A 22,417-nucleotide genomic window follows, 5' to 3' on the forward strand; every position below is an offset into this window, starting at 1 on the left:
AGAGCCACTAGCTCAAAGCTTGGGGACAATGTATGTGGCTCTCATTACATTTTAAATATTAATTTCAGTCTGTATTTAAGGATAGAGCAACGGTAAGTTTTAACAGCCCTTATCTGTTTGTAGAAAGAAAACCATCTCCTTATGGTAAACATGCATATTCAAACTTAAAGGAAAATCATAATGGAGAATGAAAACTAAACCAGTGTGGAAAAAAATACATGTTTTATCAAAACATTTATTGCATTGAGTTAAGATTAAAACTGCTTTTAAAATGTTTCTATGTTTGCTCACATCTTTCCTTCTCCCTCTAATTGAAGAGAAAACATGCCATTAAACAAACAAACAAACAAACAAAAAAAAAAAACTTGGGGCGGCTGGTTAACTCAGTTGGTTAGAGCACGATGCTCATAACTCCAGGGTTGCTGGTTCGATCCCCACATGGGCCAGTGTGAGCTGCACCCTCCACAACTAGATTGGAACAACTACTTGACTTGGAGCTGATGGGTCCTGGAAAAACACACTTAAAACAATAAAAGTTAAAAAATAATGCTTTTTTGAAAAAAGGAAGAAAAGGCTTTTTCATATTATTTCTCACCTACCCACTTTGGTTGACAATCATCCTCAGAGCTACTTGAAGGGTCAAAAGTTGAAGTAGCATGATCGACTTTGCATTTTGAAGGTAAAAGAATGCTTGAAGGTGGATTAACCATGGCTAAACTGTCCTAAACAACCATTAGAAGACACTGCACCTGGTGCCTTGCACCTAGATGCAGCAACTGAGGGCTCAACTCATTCTGCTAAGCAGCAGCTAGACTCAGTTTGCCTAGATCATATTTTAGCAATACAGTCTTTGCACATTATGCAGATCACCATGCTATGTTCCTTATAGCCTTTTGTCTCCCCTTCTGCCAATCTCATCCCGGACTCTCAAAAGATACTTCATGAAACAAGGAAACAAAACTTAGTTACCATGTCAGATTCTGTGGAAAGCTTCCTTGGTCTAATTTAGGCATTCTTCCTCTGTATTTCCATAACACCTTCGCAAAAGTGGTAGTAGAGTTCTTAGCAAACAAAGTACGGTATGTGAATTACAAGTTTGCTTGTCATTCCATCCCTCAGTAAACTCAATGAAAGCAGAAGTATGATCCCACTGGGTTCCCTTCCCCATTACCCAGAAGAAAAATCTTAAGCGTTAGATCTGGGTCACTGCTACTTATTTTGTGTGACAAGTAACTTAACATCAGTTTCCTCATCTGTAAAATGAAAATGCTAATAACTTCATAAAGTTGACACGTAACTCTTAATGCCTGATACATAGAAGCACTCATTAAAGTCTGGCCATTATTATTAATAGCTAATGAATGAATCAGGCTGAAGTCTAAGCTCACAGGTAATACCCTCAGCTTACTCCTCCAAACAAACCATTCTCACAAGGAACATGAATGTAGTATATCAACACCAAACAAGACCTGTGTGAAAGAGATCGCTGAGTCTGGATAACATTAGGTATAATATACAGTATATTCAATCCATCAAAAAAGGTTTTATCCTCTGTGAGCTCCTACAGAGGAATGGAACTAAAACCAAAAAAAAATAACTGCCGCAAAAGCACCATACATGCTTTTGTTAATGTTTCACTGTCGTTGTAAGGGTTTAAAGTATGAGTAATCCTCAAAAGTGTTCTATTTTCAGTAAGTTATAACAGATCACCTTAAAACATATGCAATAAAAATTCCCACATGGCTTTCTAAAATTTAATATTCATAGTTCAGTGAAGTAAGAGTATTATCCTTTTCCTGAAAAGGAAACTGAAAATTTACAGAGTAACTAGTGCCTAAAATAGGGCCTTGTATGTGGTAGACACTTAATAAAGACCACTGAAAGAATGTGTGATTGACATTTCAAGGTCATACGGCTAGCAAGTGGTGGAGCAGGGATTCAAATCTGGCTCTATGACTCCTGAGCAGTTTAAAGCCATAAATACTTTTTCTTGCCAGTGTATCCTCCCTCAGGGCTATTGAGGAATTGTAGAACTAGACTAAATGGGTGTTCTTCTAAAGTTGTTTGGCAGTCAGTGCTGGTCCTGGCAAACATTTCTGCAAAGTTATTGCACAAGTCTGCCAATCAAGATCAAGAAATGTGTCTAAGGAATTGCATAAAGGCACGCACTAAAAGTGTTAAACCTATGAGTTGATTCGTATGTAAAAATAAAGGAAGATCTTTATAGTAATCAAGACTTCTGGAATTCTGAGCTCCTTAGCCTAGTATTTGAAGCCCCCACAATGTAGGCCCTTAATGTTTTTCAAGTTTTCTCTTTCACAAACCCTTCTTCCCATCCCCTTGAATTTCGTCCTAGTTGCTTTCTACACCCCCTCTGTATATTCTCCAGTCTCCATCTCTGCTCAAACTAATCTATATCTAAAATCTCCATATCTATTTGTCAAATTGCTATCCATCCTTATAGTACTTCAAAGCACACTCTCCCTTCTCTACAATCCTCACATCTGTTTTAACCTCTCTGAATAGTGTGTCTTGAGGTCAGTGATTCTTTTATTTCTGTATTATTACAGATAATAGGAATCAAGTACTTACAGAAAGAATGAATGAATTGTGAAGTTTTAGCAGGCAAGAGTCTTACTCATCTTTTTATTCCCAAAGCAGCATAGCCACTTGGGAGACAGGATGCTGATGTGAAAGAACGTAGAATCAAGTATAGTTTAGAAACTGGGTTCCATCTTTTTATGGCTGCATAACCATGGGCAGTTCCATGAACCACAATTTTGTGAATAAAATGGCACTTCACAGGTAGGCTCAAAAAAACAAGAATTGTAGTGGGGTTTTTTTGAGAAAAAAATAACTTTATTTTGTTCAGTGGAATGAGCAGGTATCCAGTCTCAGAACTTCTGGAATTGCTTCTTGGTGCCTGCAGCCTTGGTGACCTTGAGCACGTTGAAGCACAGTCTTGCTCAGGGGCTGGCACTCACCCACTGTAATAATGTCATCAATCTGGACATCTCTGAAGCAGGGGGACAGGTGCACAGACATGTTCTTGTGATGCTTCTCAAAACGGTTGTACTTTCGGAAGTAGTGGAGGTAGTCTCGGCGGATGACAGTGGTCCTCTGCATTTTCATCTTGGTCACCACGCCAGATAGGATGCGCCCTCGGATGGAGACATTACCAGTAAACGGGCATTTCTTGTCAATGTAGGTGCCCTCAATAGCCTCCTTGGGTGTCTTAAAGCCCAAACCAATGTTCTTGTAGTACCGCGGAAGCTTCTCTTTGCCAGTTTCTCCAAGCAGGACCCTCTTCTTATTCTGAAAGATGGTCGGCTGCTTTTGGTAGGCACGCTCGGTCTGAATGTCCGCCATGTTCGCTGGCGCCTGAAAAAAAGAAAGCCGCAGCGCCCTCCTGCTTTCCTTATCGACTGCCTAGTTCTTTATATGTAGTTCAGAATATGTAGTTCAGAGCTATTCCTTAAATGTCTGTAGGTTGAATTGAATCACTTTTTTAATATGAGAGTTGCCAAAGGAAATACAGATGAATGAGAAATTTACTGTCAAAAGGCTTAAAGTCTTGGATTCAGGACTTCCACACATGAAACAAAGCACACTGTACAAAACATGATATAATTAAATATTAAATAAAGTATGCACGTGGAATATAGGAATTCAGAGAAGAGATGCTTTGTAATAAATACAAATGGTAAGCCATGAGGTGGTGTGAAAGTTGTGCAGTGTTTCGGGCGGGGGATGGGAAGGAAGGTGAGAACAACATGAACAGAGATTGAAACGACTATGGTGTGATGTTCTGACATGGAGGAAAGTTAGCCAAGCTCTAGAACAAAAGCCACATTTTGGAGAATAATTGTGAAATAGATCTACCTGTGAAAGGCCTTGACACTCCAAGTAGCTTTTCCATCACTTGCCACTTCCCACCCAGACTCATTTCACATATATATTGAACATTGACACAGCCCACTGCTTTAGCCTCACTACACTCCTCTCACACACCCGTCTTTGTGGTCACATTGAGCTTTTCACAATTTTTTGAATATGGTCATTTTTCTGGCCTTATTGTACTTACTGTCTCACTTGGCATAATTGCTCCTGCCCTCTTAATTGAAAATTATTTCTTTGGGGTTCTTTATGCTAGACTTTCTTTGTTTTTCTCTTATCTCATTGACTATTTATCGATCTTTTTTTACACTGACTCCTCCTCTGCTTGATTTCAAACTATTGCATTGCCCCAGGGCTCCATCTTGGCCTCTTTCCTTTTCTCTAAGTAATCTGTGTGCCTAGATGATTTCTTTTGGCCACAGAATCTGAACACATCTATACCCTGTCGGCTCCGTTCCAAGCTCTCTTACTTGACCTTCAGCTCTTATATATAACTGTACATGATATCTCTTTTTGGATGTCTAATAACATCTTTTTTTTTAATTAAATTTATTGGGGTGACAATTGTTAGTAAATTTACATAGATTTCAGGTGTACAATTCTGTATTACATCGTCTATAAATCCCATTGTGTGTTCACCACCCAGAGTCAGTTCTCCTTCCATCACCATATATTTGATCCCCTTTACCCTCATCACCCACCCTAATAACATCTTAAAACTTAATATATCCAAAACCTTTCACTCTCAACTTCCCCACCCAGCCTGTTCCTATTCCAGTTTTCTTTGTTAAATTCAATTCCATCCTTTCATTTACTCAGGCCAGAAACCTTGGGGTTACGTTTTTTCCTCATACTCCATTAAGAAGTTGTCTGGCTTCTACCTCTAAAATACATCTGAACTTGACAATTCCTCACGTTTCAGCCTGTCTCCCTAGTCCAATCCACTATCACTTCCTGCTGAGGCTAGCCTCCTATCGGCTTTTCCTGCCTTCACTGTTTCCTCACTGTAGCCAGAGCAGCCAGAATACTATTGTATAAATGTAAATGTGAGTCAGATCTTGACCGTTTCTTGTGTGAAACCTCCAATGGCTTTCCTTTGCAATTACTCTAAATACCAAATTATTTCCTATGGTCTACAAGGACCTACATGATCAGACTCTTGCTATCTCTTTCTTATCATACCAGCCTCAATTTAAATGTCACTGCCTCAGAGATGCTTTCAACTATTCTGTTGAAAATAATTCCTCTTACCCTGCCCCTCTCTTACCTATTATATTGCAACCCCATTTTATTTTCTTCACAGCACTTAGAGTTCTCTGAAATTACTTATTTATTTACTTGATTATTTGTTTCCTTTACTAGAATGTAAGTTTCATGAAAGCAGGGTCTGTGTTTTTCTTGCCCACCGCAGTATCCCTAGCAACCAGGGCAGTATCATAAACACTGATACTGCTCGATAAAAATATTACTAGAATGAATGAATATGCTGTGTTCTTCCCCATTTGTTATTTTTGTCTAAAAAGTGCCACCCTTCTCTTTTCCCCAAACAAAACAAATTTCATTTCTTCCAAGTGATAACCTCTAAGGTCCTACTTATCCTAACATATCTGTCTTCTCTGAAGCTTTCCCCTAGACTCTTTCCCCTCTCACTGGGACAGAGTTAAGCACTTCCTTTTCAGTTTTTATTGTACTTTTTTTCCCCCCAATTTCTCAGTTGTACCTATTATGTCATTCTATGGCTGTTTATGTATCTGTCTACTTTATTAGATTGTGAACTTTGTCATGAACAGGAACTATGTATTAATTTGGGTTGGTTTTCTTAGCACTTGGAATAATGCAAAGCATTGATTTAATATTGATAAATAAATTAATCAAAATCTTAATTCTCATGGTAGTTTTCCAGAATGTAACTGCTGTATGAGAAACAAAAATAAAGAAGACTCTTGCCTTCTGAAAATTCACAATTTATTCATTACTCAATCAATATTTATCTGCAGTGTGCCAAGCATTATGCATTAAGTGCTAAGGAGACAAAGACAAAGGAACAATTTTAGTGGGGTATCATTTGATTTTGATTTTGATCAGTAGTATTTTGTACTATATATTGGTGTTTCCTGGGTAATTTTAATCTGTAATTAATCTGTAAACTCTATAAGAGACAATAGAACAAATAGATTAAACGCCTAATTTTAATCTTATGTTGCATGTATATTTATCACGTAGTTACAGATTGGCAAAGGAAGCCAGAACCAATAGTCATTCACCTTAAAACTCTGCTTAAAAATACTCAGCACACCCAAAATATTTTCCTGATTGCATAATCATGGCATAATTATACTTAAGGCTAGCAGTACAGATTACTTATCAATAATGGTGAGATTTTTATTTTCAATGCTGATAGTGCCTCCTAGTAGTTTCATAAACAGATAGAATTATGACTTAGACGCTTCTTGCTATATGTCACTAATTTTATTTACTCTTCATGTTTCTGACATATTTGTAATATCTTGGAACTTTGGCATAGAATTTAATGTTGCTATGAATTCTCCAATTTTGAATTCTCTATATTTTCTTAGTCCTAAGTGAAAACACAGGTATTTTGAAGGAATTTTGGTATAGCAATTAAAGTTCTATTCGTTTCAATATCTTCTGAATTTTGACTTAAACCATATTTCTATTATACAACATTCATGCGTATAAACAATAGTTTCATATTTTTCTTCTTCCAGAACAACTATTTCACTTGAAATTGAATCAGAGCCTTTGAGTATACATTTTTGTAACGTGTCTGGCATTTGACGTAATTGACAAATTTGGTTCTCTTAGAGGAAATACATATGCAACAATAGCACATGACTTGTAGAAAATTCTTAGGAATGCAGACTATTTAGAATTGAAGTTTAAAAACACCTTGGTAGAGAAGGAGTTAACAGGTTAGCTCCCTTTGGTTGTTCTCAGCATGCTCTTTTGCCTTTAGGAGCTGAAAAGATGATAACATTGGGCCCGGACATGCCTGTGTGGAACTTATGGTACTCCTGGGGTTTTTGCAGCTAGCTGTAAAGCAAGCTAGAACTTGTTCATCTCAGAGTTCCTTGTTTTTCTTTCAACCCTTTCAGTGCCCTGCAGGAGTCATTAAATCAAAACTTCATGCTGATCATCACCCACCGAGAAGTCCAGCGGGAGTACAACCTGAACTTCTCAGGAAGCAGTACCATTCAAGAGGTGAGTTATGTCTCACAGCTAAGGAATAAAGGTAGCTCATTATAGCTAATTTTGACCCTGTTAAGGAGAGCTTATCTATTCTGGTTGGAAACTCTCTTTATGTTTCATTATTGGGTTCTTAATTTTAATTAACTGAAGCATCATGATTACTGTAGATATATTAAATGACTTGACCTAGAATGACAGATGTAAATGGGAGCTCTTGATATTTCTTAAAGTAGTCACCTTAAAACTCTGCTTGAAAATACTCATTATTATGTAATATATTGCCTGGTTTTATAGTAATTATTCATAATATTAATTTGGGAATTGTTGACAGCATACATTTTCAAACATACTTATATTTTATTTGAAAGGTTGCTCTCAAATATATTATTTATAATGTTCACCCCGCCTGTTTCCAAAAGGAATTTGACTAGGCTTTTCTTAAGCAGGTCAATCCCAGTCTTGGGGAGTATTGTGAGATGCTTTTAGAACCTGTCAGTCATGTAGCTTAAAATATCTGAGAAGAGTCTATTTATAGTGTCAGCATTTTTTTCTTCAATGTGGCCAACCACATGCACTGTTTCAAAAAAGAACCTCCCCCAAGAGAGAAGAGGTACCTTCTTGCCTGTGGCCCCACCTACTTAAAAGCCAATAATTTATCTCCATGGGGGAAAAATGTGTAAGACTGTGACAGGATTTGTGTTTCGAAACACTGAAATGATGATTATGTCATATTACTCTTTGTAAGTTGTGAAGACAACAGTCATTTGTCTATGAATGTTCTTATCATGCTTAATCTTAGATTATTTCAAAGTTCTTTTTCTTGGACTACGTTGCTTAAAATAATTATTAATGTATTAAAAGAACAAGTTGTTTCCCCCTAATTATTTTTCAGGAGTGTATGAATTGTTTCAGTAATGATTAGACTATTAATTTCCCTTTTTCAGTTTGTGTCAATGAATTTCAATTTCTGAATTTGGCGTGAATACCTCATTGCTTGAAGTTTATTTTCTCTATCATTTGAATAGCTTGTTGAATAGCAGTTGACTGGTAACTAAAATCTTCAAAATTTTTCTTGGCTCCTAATTTGAATCATAGGTTTGAGTTATTTGATTTTTTCCATGGTTTAAAATATAATTGCCATTTCATTTTTAACTTCCATAATGGGTGTTGTAGTCTTTTAAATTTAGATTTTTAATTCCTTGAAGAATCGTTGTTTTTTACACAAGAAATAATGTTTAATTATGGCTCTATCATAGAGTTATTCTGGGAACTTCATGGTAGTAAAATTTAAATTATATATTTACTACCTTAAGTAAGGAAGTTTAATTTCAAAATAACACCAATTTAATCAAGAAAAACAAAGACAGAGGTAAATTTCATTCAGTTGATTAATTTTTTAATTAAAGACTAGTATAATGTATGATGGGTAAATATAAACTGCTTTATTTTTCTCTCTGATTTAAATTTGTATTGCTAAAATTTTACCTTTTTTCTTTACATTTCCAGTTTCTGTACTTTAAAATGTATTTCAACTTTCTCCCACAAGAGGGCAGAAAGGACTATTAAACTGACAGTCTGAAAATGCCATTCAGTGTTTTCAAATTAGTTTCCCTTATATTAACAAAAAGGAGCATAATGGCCAAGTTATTGTTTGATTTACAGATAATTGGCATATTGCAGGGAGGAGACTTAATTTCACCCTTTTAAATTAAACAGGGAGATTTAAAAAGACATAAAATATTCATTAATGTTCGGTGATTATAAAGTAGTGGCATATATTTATTTTGCCTTTATTACTGTTTCGATGGGAAAATACTGCAAATATTTCCGAAATCGAGTTGGCCATACTGACAAGTTGAAATGTTTAAGCAGCGTTAATGCAATCTGCTCACACCTGATATCCTATGCAGAATGATTCAAAATGACTACATCAATTATTAAAGAAATACTTAAAATTCTGTAAATGTGCCATTGTGCGTCACAGTTGGCTGAAACTGTTCTTTGCGGCCTGCTATTTGGATTATCAACTATGTTTTAAGCTTCAAGGACTTGAAAACAGTAAATCTTTTTCATACAATTTTCTAAATGAAAAATGTCCCAGAAATATTTTTCAGATATTCTCGTATGCATTTCTTGTCAAGAATTTGGTTTCTTCTCCTGTTTCATTTTTCTTTTTTCCTTTTTTCAGTTGATCTAAAAGAATATTCTGAATTGCTACTTGCCAGGAAAAAAAAAAGGAGTTGTTTGTAGTATCAGTTGCTTTTCTGTGAGTAGATAGGTATAACACATAGGCTCTTTTATTCTGTACAATTTAGGAAAGGAACATGGGTTATACTCTTGAGGCCTAGGATCACGTCTGTAGGCCTACTCCTAAAACTTTTTCCTTCAATTTATGGAATACCTGGGAGGTAGGGCGTGGTTCCAAAGGATGAGATACTCTTAAATTACAGACATGCAACCCACAGTGATACTTAAGTATCTACAATTTTTGTTGCTGTTGCATGATTCAAAGTCAGTTTGCAGCACAGTAAAAATATAATCTTGAAATGATTTTGCAGTGTTATTTTATAAATACTAGAATTTTTAGCTATTAATGTGTAAGCTTAATGATGCCAAATATCCTAAATTGTAAATTAATTTCTATCACCAGTTTCAGAAGTCTCTTTTTAGTGTTGTTTAACAGGTTCAAGAATGAAGTCTGACCAATATATGAAGGAAAGTGAGAATTTTAAAAAAACCTGATTTTTTTTTCAGTGTAGTAGTATATTATCTTTGTTGTCGATGAAAAAAAATACCATTTTTTGATAATTTTAATTTTCGAAAGCCTTACATTTTTAAAAAAGCTTTTGTAATATTTCCCCCCAAAGGGAAATTTCTATTAAATGAAACAGAGTTGAAAAAGGCAACATGATTTCAACTTCTAATTAATTAAATACATTTTTAAAGTACTGAATTAGAAAATAGAATTTAGGTGCAGTTAGAATTTCAGATAAACTCTTCAGTGACCATATGTTCATGCAAGTTAGTAGAGATAAACTGATGGTTGTACCAGTGTTTGTTCATTCTGGTCTGTGGTCTCTGGCCTCACAATGCATGCCTTATGTCCTTTGGGTGCTCTAGATTTTAATTTAAGCTAGTTAGATATTGAAGTTATTTTTTTAAAGCTTTTTACAAAGCCTTCCACTTACATTATCCTCCTTCTTGAAGAAAAGGCAATGATACTACGAAAAGGTCAGAATGAAGAGTTGCAAAATGGAGCGTTGCAAGTAGTCATAAGAATACATATCCTTTCTCTTTTTCCATTATGTGAAATAATTTGTAAAATATATCAAATTATATAACAATAACTTTGTTACAATCGGTTTTTCTACCTTTTTGGGTCCTAAATTAGATGCTTGTCACACTTTAAAATAGTGAATTTCTTTGAAAATTGAAACAAACTTACCTTATTTTAATGAATTTTCTACACTGAGAGTTCAGATTTTTAAAGTTAATTAATTGTACAGATTCTAGTAATTCTGTCTAATACTATTAAAAGTCTGTAGTTACAGATGTACTTAGAATTGGTTAAATTAAGGGAGAAAAAAAGATTGATTTGCCTACTGTAAATCCTAAACCCAGGTGTGGAAAAGGATATAAAGTCCCTGAAATCAAGCCAACTTTTCTTGGAAACGAATTCTTTGTTGTCCATCTTACTATTGCAAAGCTTCCGTTGGGCAGAATATCCACTTTTCTTTGTAGATGTCGTACAAACTTAAGGAATACATACGTGACCCGCAATAATAATGATAAGAAACATTAAGTATTTTTGGTGTGGAATCATGGAGTATTACTTATCTATTATAGAGAGAAGCACAATGAATAGCTATTGGAAGTATTTAAATCCTCTTCCAAGTTTCACTTTACCCTAGAATTCTCACTGTTTTATTAATGTTTATTTAGTTCTTAATGGGAATAAAGGAAAAATTGACAACCTATAAAGATGTATCTTGCATGGCATAGTAAAACATTTCGCTACTAATACTAGTGATTGTCAAATGGGAAGCCAACAGTTTGAATTAGCAATAAAAAGAGAACTAAATACATAAATCATACCAGTCCTTAAAAATAATCTTGGCTAAATAATTGTGAAATCATGAGGCTAATTCTGATTTTGTAAATTTAAAACTCCCGTTGGGTTTTGTGTCTATTTTTCTACTTGCTACTTTCTCAACTTGCTTGACTAATGTATATATCAAACTATTCTTTAATGCTAGCTGGAGATCATTAACAGTAATTAAATATGTAGTCTTTTACAGATTGTACTAATAGTCAATTTTCTAGCAGTGGGTTTGACTATAACTTCTTAACTAACATGCCCTTTCTGTAAATGTTTTAAGTGTAGTGGTTTTTTTATTTGTTTGTTTGTTTTTTGGTTTGTTTGTTTTCTAGTATGGAGAGGGTGGAGGGGGTCGTGCTGGCATAGAAGAGCAGGGTAGCTGAGAATATGCATATGCAAGAGGGTAAATTAAGTTGTGTGCTTATTTAATTAAAAGTTTAAGTAGTTTCTTTTTACTGCAAGATAAATGATATATAAGCTCAATTAGAATGAACCCATTTTAATTAGCATATTTCATAGTTTGATTTTTTAAAATTTGAAATCACAAATGACATTTTAGCAGGAATGAAAGATAATTTCTTAAGCAACTGGGCAATGAATTCAAGCCTTTATTCAGCTTTCAGAAAAAGAGATTATGAGTTTCTTTCAAATATGTATGTATATTATTAGTTTCAGATTGCATTTTATAACTGAAATCTGTTGAAGTCATACTATTTCAAGTGAACAAATCAGTAATGATCGTTTTATGAATATTGATGTTTTCTGTGATTCTTAATAAATTTTCCCCCTAGGAAATAAGTTTAAGTAATATTTACAGTGCAGCCATTTGGAACTGACAGGTCTTTTTTCTCCCTCCGAAAGTATTTTGGAATAATCTCTATTGGAAATTATTTTTAACCCATGTAAATATTTATTTACCTACATTTCAAGAAGATAGAAAAAATGAAATTTTGTTAAGAATTAAGGACAATGCTTTAGTCTTTTGTTACTTAACATATGTGTATTCTAACATCTGCTTGGCCGACCATGATTCATAATCTGTGATTTGTGGGTTTCGTAGTTTTGAAATGCCTGGGTTAAGAGAAATTATGTTCAGTTATCAGAAACTAATAAACATAAGACATTTTTATATGCAAGAAAAGGCAGAGAGTAAATAATTGCACTGGTGACCAATACTGTAATAATCCTGTTTTACAATATGCACTTGACAGGTTGTAATAGTGCTAATTGAAGAGACTAATTCACACTTGCTTCATTCTATTCAAAGGCAAAATCAGCAGCTTGTTTTGCTTTTGACCAGATGGTCCTCATGAACACCTACTGTGCACTTTAAGTGCTTTACTAGAATTACAAAGGCTGGGGGTTGCGTTCAACTCCAAATGATTTGAGAAGAGAGAGAGAGGGGGGAAAGAAACCTCTGCTCAATGGATTTGGTGCAAGTAAATTAATTCTAGTGGACCCATTACACACTGAGCCCCCTTTTCAAAGCTCTGAGCCTCCTCGCTTGCTCTGTAGCAATGAGAAAGAGAAAGAGAAAGGCAGATTACTGCAAACAGAAATAAAAAAAAGGGGTATGAAAGGGAGAAAAGAGGCCTTGAAGCCTTTCATATCATTTGAGTTTTTCAAGTGCGTTATTTTTGGGGAGGGTGGATATATGAAAAGCCAATTGGAGTTTTTTTTGTTTTAAAGTGCGCTATTTAAGCACCATGAATATAGGCGCAAGAGCAACAGTTGACTGAGTTTACTGTGGTGGAGCTTTGTGTCCGAGGATGAATCAAATTCATTATATTCAACTCTTTGTGTTTTAACATGAATGGAGGGTTAGTTTCACAAGACTGTGTCTGTTTAGGATAATTATAATTTAATATTTTCCTTTCATAAAGTTATCACTGTAGATGTCTAAAATTTTAATCAAAGCAGATTTTGTACATTGACTTTGAAGCACCCTGACAGTTTAAAATTCAAAGGAAAGCTTTTTTAGTTTTCAAAAGAAAAGAAAGGCTCATTCTAATGGCACTGAAGCAGAGATTATTATAACTAATTAGAAGTCACACATCTGTTAGCTTTTGGTTTGTGACTGACTTATGTATTTTTTGAGTAAAATATATACTTTAAAAATTATATTTCTGGTATTGAGTGAACCCAAAGGAATAAAATGAACTTAAGAGAACCATTTATTTGAGCAAAATGTTTTTGCAAATCTCTGCATGGTCCCATAAAAATATGTAATATATTAAAATCCATTAAATGTGAATTAGAATTGTGTAAGTTCTAAACAAAATATTTCACATTTCTTATTAGCATAATTCTGATTATTAACCAAAGTTATTATGAAATAACAAGAAAAGACCCAGTTTGTGCAAAGTTACAGTTATTCCTTATCCTTAAAGCTGTTCTTGTACAACATTGTAATTTGAAATACTGACACTGTAAGTTTATGAATTCTTATTGTGATCTATGTGGGTTAAGATACAGGGGACCACATCTAGGAATACATGTCAGCTATTTTGTATGTTTTTAAACTTGAAGTTTAATTATATTGTGATATATATTTGTTGCATGCTTTACTTTTGTTTGATGGCATATATTACTGACACCATAATTCAGGTCCATTTTAATTATAGCGATTAGCAAAGAATACAACAAAATCTTATTGATAGTATACAACTTAATGCTAATTGTAAACATTTCATGCAGAATGTTATTTCTAAGTTTGGCCTGTCTCTTTAAATGAATGTCTAGAATTTTATTTAAAAAGGCATAATGCACCAAGCAATATGCTTTATGTGTCAATGTGTTTTACATTCTCATAAAATAAAATATAGAAATAACAAAACGGCCACAAAAATTATTTTAGATTTTACTTACCAAGACTTTTAATGAAGAGGGTAGTATGCCTTTTTTGATATTTAAAATAAATAACATTTTATTAATTTTCAATTAATTTTCAAAGTGGTCATTACTTTGGACCGTGTTCACTGAAATGTAAGTTGTAGGGTGAGGAGGAATATAAGGGGAATCCCCAAACCTTCAACAAATAAAATGTCCAATGAAATTTATAAGCAATGGGGTGTTAATTAATTGATATCCTTGGGGAGAAAAGGATTTCAACAAAAAATATGAATGATTAGGGAAAACTTTCTTAATTTTTTTTTTGCAGTAGATGCTTTAAAATAAAGATAAGACCATTAGGTTCTTTTTCTTGTAGGTGCCATAAAAAGCTATCTTTAAAAAAGCCAGAACCTCAATTAGTAGAAGTTGATTGATCATGACCATGCAGTCACTTACTTAAGTGGGGCTAGTTCTTTGGTTTCAGTAGTTGGGACTTTCTCCTCATGAAGAAAAGTTTATTTCGGTATTAAAACATTAACCCTTTGATTCCTGAATGCCAGAGACAACGTTCTCTCTTGTAGGGCAAAGGTTGGAAAAGCCTTCAATTTCTTTATAGACCATGTTACTTAAGCTAAAATACCATGTTACCTAAGCTAACAAATATTTTAACACTTAAGTAATCAAGTATCCTTCAGCCATAAAGTAACTTCCATAATCTTCTCCCCACCCCACCCCAACAAAAAAAGAAAAACAAAAGAAACAAGTAAATCAAAGGGCGAATAAGTGCATATAAAGTCCTGATAGCGTGAACTAGACCAAGAGTAGGTATATTAAGATAGGCCTACGTGTAGAAAATTACTTACATGTTTATCCTTGTATACCAAAGAGTTTTTGGCCATAACTTCTTAAAATAATCTGTTTATAGTAATTTTTCTTTTGTGTAATGTGTCTTGTGTATGAGTTAATACTATCTGGTCAAGGAGTTATTCTTTCTTATATACATTTAGTGTAGCAAATGTACTGTAAAAAATCCTATTGCTCAATTTAGGGCTGTATTAGTTTATTACCCCCCAATATATATTCCTATTGTATTTTTAAACATTTTTTTTAAAGGAAAGAAGACTTTAAAAGCTCATAGCAAACATTTTCTTTAAATGGCAAAATGTATTCCTTGCTTTGTGGTCATTGCGTGACCAGACAGTAGAATACTGGATTGTTTTAAGGTTTTTACAGCTGCAAGGCAAAAGCATCTGCTCATTGCAAAGCCGGTATTGTTTAATTTTGACACTGACTTTTCCATGCATCTTGTACCAAGCACTGGATTAGATGCCACTAAGATGAAATTTGTTTTAAGTTGCCCCCAAAGTGCAGCTGTCCCCATCTACGGCCTTGTAGCTTAACCAAAACAGACAGACATAGGATCAATCAGAATCTTTGTAGCGGGTCACCTCACTGAACTAGGGAGGCTCAGAGGAAGAATGTTAATGATACCATTTATCTGAATATCTGCAAAATTAGTTTCCAAGCTGATTTAGTGTATGTAGAAGTATGCCTCCCACCCCACGCATACCTTTTTGGGGCAGTAGAACCACTATTAAATATTTAGCTTTTAAACTGGAGTATAATGGTCAAATATTAAGATGCCTCTATACACATTAAACATTATTCTCCCACAGTCAATTGCAAGAAAAATGATCAGTTTTATTGGTCACTAAAGTAGTAATTGACTGAAAATAAAAGTCAATCTAAAATGGCTCTGCTAAAATTTTGAAAAGTGGACATTTTTATAGAATGATAATTTTTCTTTAATGTTTCAAGTGAATGAAAAATGAAAGAGCACCTCACTTCCCGGGTTTCCTGGGATTGTGTGAATTTCTACCCAGCTGGTCCAAATTGATTGATACAGGGCCAAATATTTGTCTGCCTACATTTCAAAGTCTATAATTTGCTAATGAATTGTGGTAATAATCTTTCATCGTACATGAAAGATTTAGCTAAACAATTTGCTAAGTATGTATTTTGATCATGAAATTTTTGGACTTACACCAAGCTTTACATCTATTTTACAGCTAATGCATGGGGGTGGAGGGAGAGCAGGGGGAATAATAATACCGAACATGGACATTCGATGGAAAGGGATGAAGGAAACAAGGGGGAAGAAGGTAAAAGTAATGCTGAGAAAGTCCTATGAGTGGCAGTGGAAAACAAATTAGATTTGCACTTAGAATGCAAAATAGAATTTTTTAAATGCTGGCAGAGTTTTAGCCTGTGGTGTCCAGAGGTATGGTATCCACGTAGATGAAGGCAAGGAAGGAATCTTTGCCTTTTCTGGCTACAGCTATTTCACACATTAATTATGGAATAATTTTCCAGTAACTATGCTAGAAAAGTCAAAAGCCTACAAATTGGAAGTAATTGAAGTCATAAGAATAAAAGCCAGATGTTTGGTAGGATTGATCTAGAGACTTTTAAAAAAAGCAAACCAGTGAAGAAATAAATGTGATTTGACCAATTCCAGAAGGTGAGAAAGGAACCTCCTAGTTAAGCTTTTGAAATGACTGTAAGCATCCAACAGAATATTTTCTCCCTCCAAAACACAGACTGTACAAAAGAAAATGAGGCTTATATTTGTGGGAGTCTATTTAGGATTAAAGAACCTCTGTTTGGGAAAGTGCAAACCTTACTTACGTATATTTTGGTAGAGCAGGGTAAGGTATGTTCTAGAAGAAATCCAGAATTAATTTAGTCCATGAAGTGAGAGGACGAAAAATGTTCTAAACAAGACTCTTATCTTATACCTGTAATTTCTCTTTCATTGTTAGAGATCAAGGTGCCATGAGTTCCTGTTTGACTGATATAATCTGAATTGTTTTTAATTTGCCCATAAAGAGAATATTTAATAATTTTGATAAATTTTTCCTTGCCTTGTAAGCAGGTAGTTTTTTTTCTTTAAAAAAAAATAGCTAAAACATGACAAACCATATTACATAAAACATTGAACTTTCTATTTTTTAGGTTTTAAATATAAGCAGCTCTAGAATTTTTACATACCTGCTGGACCTCTTGAATATGTCACATTTCCAGAACATTAATGTTTATCCATTTATGTAATTCTTTTTTGGTTCTCTGATAGAAGCCTGTTTTGTTAGTATAGTGAATGTCTATCTAAGATGGCACTATCGGACACTATCTAAAAGTATTTAGGAAAGTTAAAAGATCTATATGTCAAACTATAGCTTTATTTCAGATGAATTGAAATCTTGTTTTACACCTTGATGTTCTCAGCCTTTTTCCTTCTGTTTTGCTGACTTTTTTCCCTATTTTATTGATTTAATACTTTTCATAATTTCTTTGTACTTATATTGTTATCACATTACAATAGTTATTACAATAGATATAAAAGAGATCCTATAATCAATATGAAGGGAAAAAATAATGAAATTATATTTAAATATATCACCTATAAGTGAAGTAACTACTGACGTTCCTGATTCTCTTGTTAACAATTTTATAAAAATTCCATTTCTAAAACTAATATTAGAATTATATCTATGCATGTTAAATTCAAAAGATGCTGTTGCCATTTGTTTCTAGTCCTTTTGGTGTGTGTGTTTTTATCAAAAGCACTTTACATTTACATGTCTGCCTTAGTCTGATTAAATAGTGAGCTATTTCCCAAGAGATATATTTGTAATGTCTAGTAATAATAATAATAATAATAATAATAATGATAATAATAATAAAACATCAGTTAAACATCAGTTCATTTCTTTCGAATTGGGAGATGTTTCCCTTATCCTTCATATTATACACAAGTGACTTAATAAGGTGTTTTTAAAGGCTGCTGTTTTCTTGCAGGTGAAAATTTTTTATTGATGAGAACAGATATGCACATGGATCACTTTGCTTGGAATTTGAAATTTCGGAAATATAGTAAAATGTCTTAAGAGTCCTGGTTTCTATTGATAATTGTTATTTGAAATATTGTAGTTGATTTTTGTATATGTGAATAAAGCAATATGTAAAGCATGACTCTAAAGTCAATGTGATTGATATATTAACATGCATACATGTCATAAGTTTAAATGAATGTTGATACCTCCAAATTTGCTATCTTTGTTGTTGATATACATATCCTCTATTGCTCAAAAGATATTCTAGATTTCCAGGAACTGGCTTTAGAGACTATCGATGCATTTTTTGTTTTGTTTTGAATGTCCTCACTTATGGCCAAACTTTGAGAAATTGATTTGTTGAACTACCAAAAGTAATTTGAAGCCAAATGTTGTAAGCAAGGTGGTTATTCAATCTGGGTAGTCAAATTTGTGTTATTCAGGTTAAGTGTCTCTTTCCTAAGCTCCTCCTCTCCCTGTGAACATATGTCTGTCATAGCATTTACAACATTCACTTGCAGTTATCTGTTTACCCTCTACCCCCATTAAACTAAGAGCACCTTAAGAATAAGAAAGGTATTGAATTAATCTCTTTATTTCTGGATCTACCATTGAATTTGTCACGGAGTAGTTGTGCTTAATGAAATGACTGTATTTAAAAAGAATCTATAAATGAGATTATTTGTAACTTAAGGCATTTGCAAAAGTGATATTATCTAAATATTTCTGGGTATTTCAAGCATTTCAAGTGTTAATGTTGACATAAATATGTACTTTCACGGGGATTATTATGAATCTCTCTGATTTAGTTATAAAGTCTCACTTATTTGTGAAAAATTAGGCTGAGAATAGATCGTTTGCACAAAATGTGCTGAATAAAACTCCTACTTTAGAAAAGATTTATGTCATCCTTAATTTGTAATATCTGCCAGGTAATTGGTGGTTTCCTTTAAATGAGATAATAGCTGGTTTTTTCAAAAATGTTTTTTGAATCTAGGGATGCATTCTTACAGATTTTAATCAAAATAACAGTACTGCTCAATTGACAATCAGGTAGCTTGTGATAGTGGAAATATTACTGTCCTGTGGCGTAGGGAATCTGAGTTCTAATCCTCCTGCCACTGCTAAGCTGCATGGCCATATAGCCCTGAGTGGCTGGACACACACACACACACACACACACACACACACACACACACACGTCTCTTTCACAGTGTAGAACAGCAGAAACTCAAAGTTTTTCTAGTGAGAATATAAACTGTCTTGAAACCTTAAAATATACCTAAATCTCTGTGTCCCATTGAGCCTGCTTTATACTTCTATCCTTTTGTTTCGTGTTTGTTTTCCTTCTCATGGTAAGTTCCTTGAGAGTAAGATCTCAGTTATTTAATCTTCATATTTACAGCACTAAATATAGTGCCTACTACCTTTTAAATGATTGTTGAGTAAGCAAGTATTTACATGAGTCAGCATCCAGTGGTTGAAAAGAAATTTGGAAACCTGGATTGTAATGTCTGATATTTTGCTTTCTAGGCATTCCTTTAACTGCTGTGGGTCTGAGCCATCTATGAAAATTAGGAAATTATTTCTGGTTCCAAAATTTGGTGCTTACATGTGAATTTAGAAATTTCATATGTACTTCAAGTAAACCTTGTGATGAGGCAGGGGCAGAGGCAGAGAAAACTGGCCAATAGGCAGTCACTGTGTATATAAGTCACTGTGGAACGTAAATATCCCTTTAATCCTTCAGGTGTTATTTAAGAAGTTTAAGGTTGAAATAGAGGCCTGTGTTGCCATGGTGTTTGAATTTATATAATTGAGATTTTTGTTCTGAATGGTAAAGAATTTTATTTTTATCTTAGACTTTTACCTTAAATAGTATATATGATGCAATAAGAGTTTGAATTGCATAAACATAACAAGTCTTGCTAATACATAAGATTTTAAAAATATTGATATAGTAAGAATAAATGGTATTAATTTGATGTCATTAGCTTCACTTGTGATAAGTGAATTAAAATTCTATGTGAATATCAAGGCTATGGTACCATCATAAGGACAGACCTATAGATCAATGCAAAAGAATTGGAAGTTCAGAAATAAACCTCTTACACTCAAATCAACTAATTTCCAGCAAGGCTGTCAAGGCACTTCAACATGGGAAGACTAGTCTTTTCAACATATGGCACAGGGACAACTGGATATCTACCTGCAAAAAAAAAAAAAAAATGAAATTGGACTATTCTTTCACATTATATATAAGTATTATCTTGACTGAGTGGATCAAAGACCTAAATGTAGAAACTAAACTATAAAACTCTTAGAAGAAAACATAGGAATAAATCTTTGTGACCTTGGCTTAAGTGATGGTTTCTTAGATATCACACCAAAAAACACAAGCAACAAAAGGAAAAATAGGTAAATTGGACTTCAGAGTTAAAAACTTTGTGCCTCAAAGGGCACCATCGGTAAAAATGAAAAGACAGCTCACAGAATGGGAGGAAATATTTCCAAATCATATGTTGATAAGGAACTTGTATCTGGAATATATAAAAATCTGTCACAATGCAATACTAAAAAGTCAACCTAATTTAAAAATGGACAGAAGATTGAATAGACGTTTCTCAAGAGAAGATAAGCAGTCAATAAGCACGTGAAAAGTTGTTCAACCTAGTTAGTCATTAGGGAATTGCAAATTGAAAGCAGAATGAGATTCTACTTTACATCACTAGGAAGGCTAGAATAAAAAAGATGATGGTAATAAGTGTTGGCAAGAATGTTGAGAAATCAGAACCCTTAGACATTGCTGATAGAATGTAAAATGATACTGTAGCTTTGGAAAACTGCAGTTCCTCGAAAAGTTAAACATAGAATTACCATATGACCGAGCAATTCCATTGCAGATAGGTACCAACAGAACTGAAAACATATGTCAACAAAAGAAATACGAATATGAATAGTCATAGCAGCATTATTCTTAATAACCAAAACAATCCAAATGCCCATCAACTGATGAATGAATAAACCAAACATAGTATATCCATAAATGGAATATTATGCAGTCATAAAAAAGGAATGAAGTACTGATACATGCTGCAGCATAGATGATTCTTGAAAAAATAATGCTAAGTGAAAGAAGACAGACACAAAGCCACATATTGCATGATTCCATTGATATGAAATGTTCAGAATAGGCAAATGTATAAAAACAAGAAGTAGATTAGTAGGGCAGGGAAACTGACTGTATGAGTCTATAATAGTGGATATATGCATTATAAATTTGTTCAAACCCATAAAGTATACAACATCAAGAGTGAACCCTAATGTAAGTTACGGACTTCAGGTGGTAATGATATGTCTATGTAGGTTTATCAGTTATAATTAATATACTATTCTGGTTTGGGATATTGATAATGAGGAAAGCTATGCATATGTGGGGGCAGGGGACACATCTTTAAATAATTATCTATTTACATGCAGTAGTTTTACATAATGAGAAATAATGTAATTTAAACACAGCACAGTGGTCTTCGTATGTGTACACTGAGTGTTTAATAAATTAGGAAAGTCTAATTAAATGTTCATGTTTGTATGTATACAAATTTGTTTTTGTATGCAGATCTCTCCTTAAGCTAATTTTCAGTTATACAATAATATAACAAAATAATGGCATACTTCGCTTTCCAAAAGTATCTGAATTTGCCATATATGTATTTATATATATATATATATATATATATATATATATTATATATATATTATATATATATATTTTATAGTAGTAAAAAATTACATAACATAAAATTTACCACTTTAACCATTTTTGAGTATGTACAGCTCGGTGGAATCAAGTACATTCACATTATTGACAACCATTGCCACTATCCATCTCCCCGATTTTTTTTATCTTCCAAAATTGAAATTCCATACCCATTAAACAGTAACTCCCCATCTTTCTTCCCCACCCCAGCCCCTGGGAACCAATCGTTTGACTTTCTGTCTCCATGAATTTGATTACTCTAGGTATTTCATATAAATGGACTGCTTATTTGTCTTTTGTGACTGGCTTATTTCACTTTAGCATAATGTCTTCAAGGTTCATTCATGTCATAGCATGTGTCAAAATTTCCTTCCTTTTTATGGCTAAATAATATTCTATTGTATGCATATACCACAATTTGTTTTTTCATCCATTGATATGACATTTGGATTGCTTCCACCTTTTGGCTTCTGTGAATATGGTATACAAATATCTATTCAAGCCCATGTTTTCCATTTTGGGGGATGTATACCCTCAAGTACAGTGCTGGATCATATGGTAATTCTATGTTTAAGTTTTAGAGAAACTATCATACTGTTTTCTATAGTGGCTTTACCATTTTACATTCCCACCAGCAATGGATAAGGGTTCCAATTTATCCATATTCTTACCAGCACTTGTTATTTTCTGTTTTTTTAATAATAGCCATCCTAGTAGATGTGAAAT

At 33.7% G+C, this 22,417-nt stretch overlaps 1 protein-coding gene and 1 pseudogene across 4 annotated transcripts in view; one reads left to right on the forward strand and one right to left on the reverse strand.

Annotated features, from left to right (window-relative positions):
- The window catches only part of FAF1 (Fas associated factor 1), a 389,289-nt gene that overhangs the window by 159,753 nt on the left and 207,119 nt on the right, over positions 1–22,417 (forward strand). For all 3 annotated transcript variants that reach the window (XM_081054990.1, XM_081054992.1, XM_081054991.1), the window contains one exon: positions 7,014–7,119. In XM_081054990.1, coding sequence (XP_080911116.1) covers positions 7,014–7,119 — 106 coding nt within the window. The remainder of the gene's footprint in view (positions 1–7,013; positions 7,120–22,417) is intronic.
- On the reverse strand, positions 2,895–3,370 carry LOC308501049 (small ribosomal subunit protein uS17-like; annotated as a pseudogene). Its single transcript has one exon. The product of its transcript is annotated as a small ribosomal subunit protein uS17-like (transcript).

Source organism: Rhinolophus hipposideros (genome assembly GCF_964194185.1).
Source record: "Rhinolophus hipposideros genome assembly, chromosome: 8".
NCBI classification, from domain to species: Eukaryota; Metazoa; Chordata; class Mammalia; order Chiroptera; family Rhinolophidae; genus Rhinolophus; species Rhinolophus hipposideros.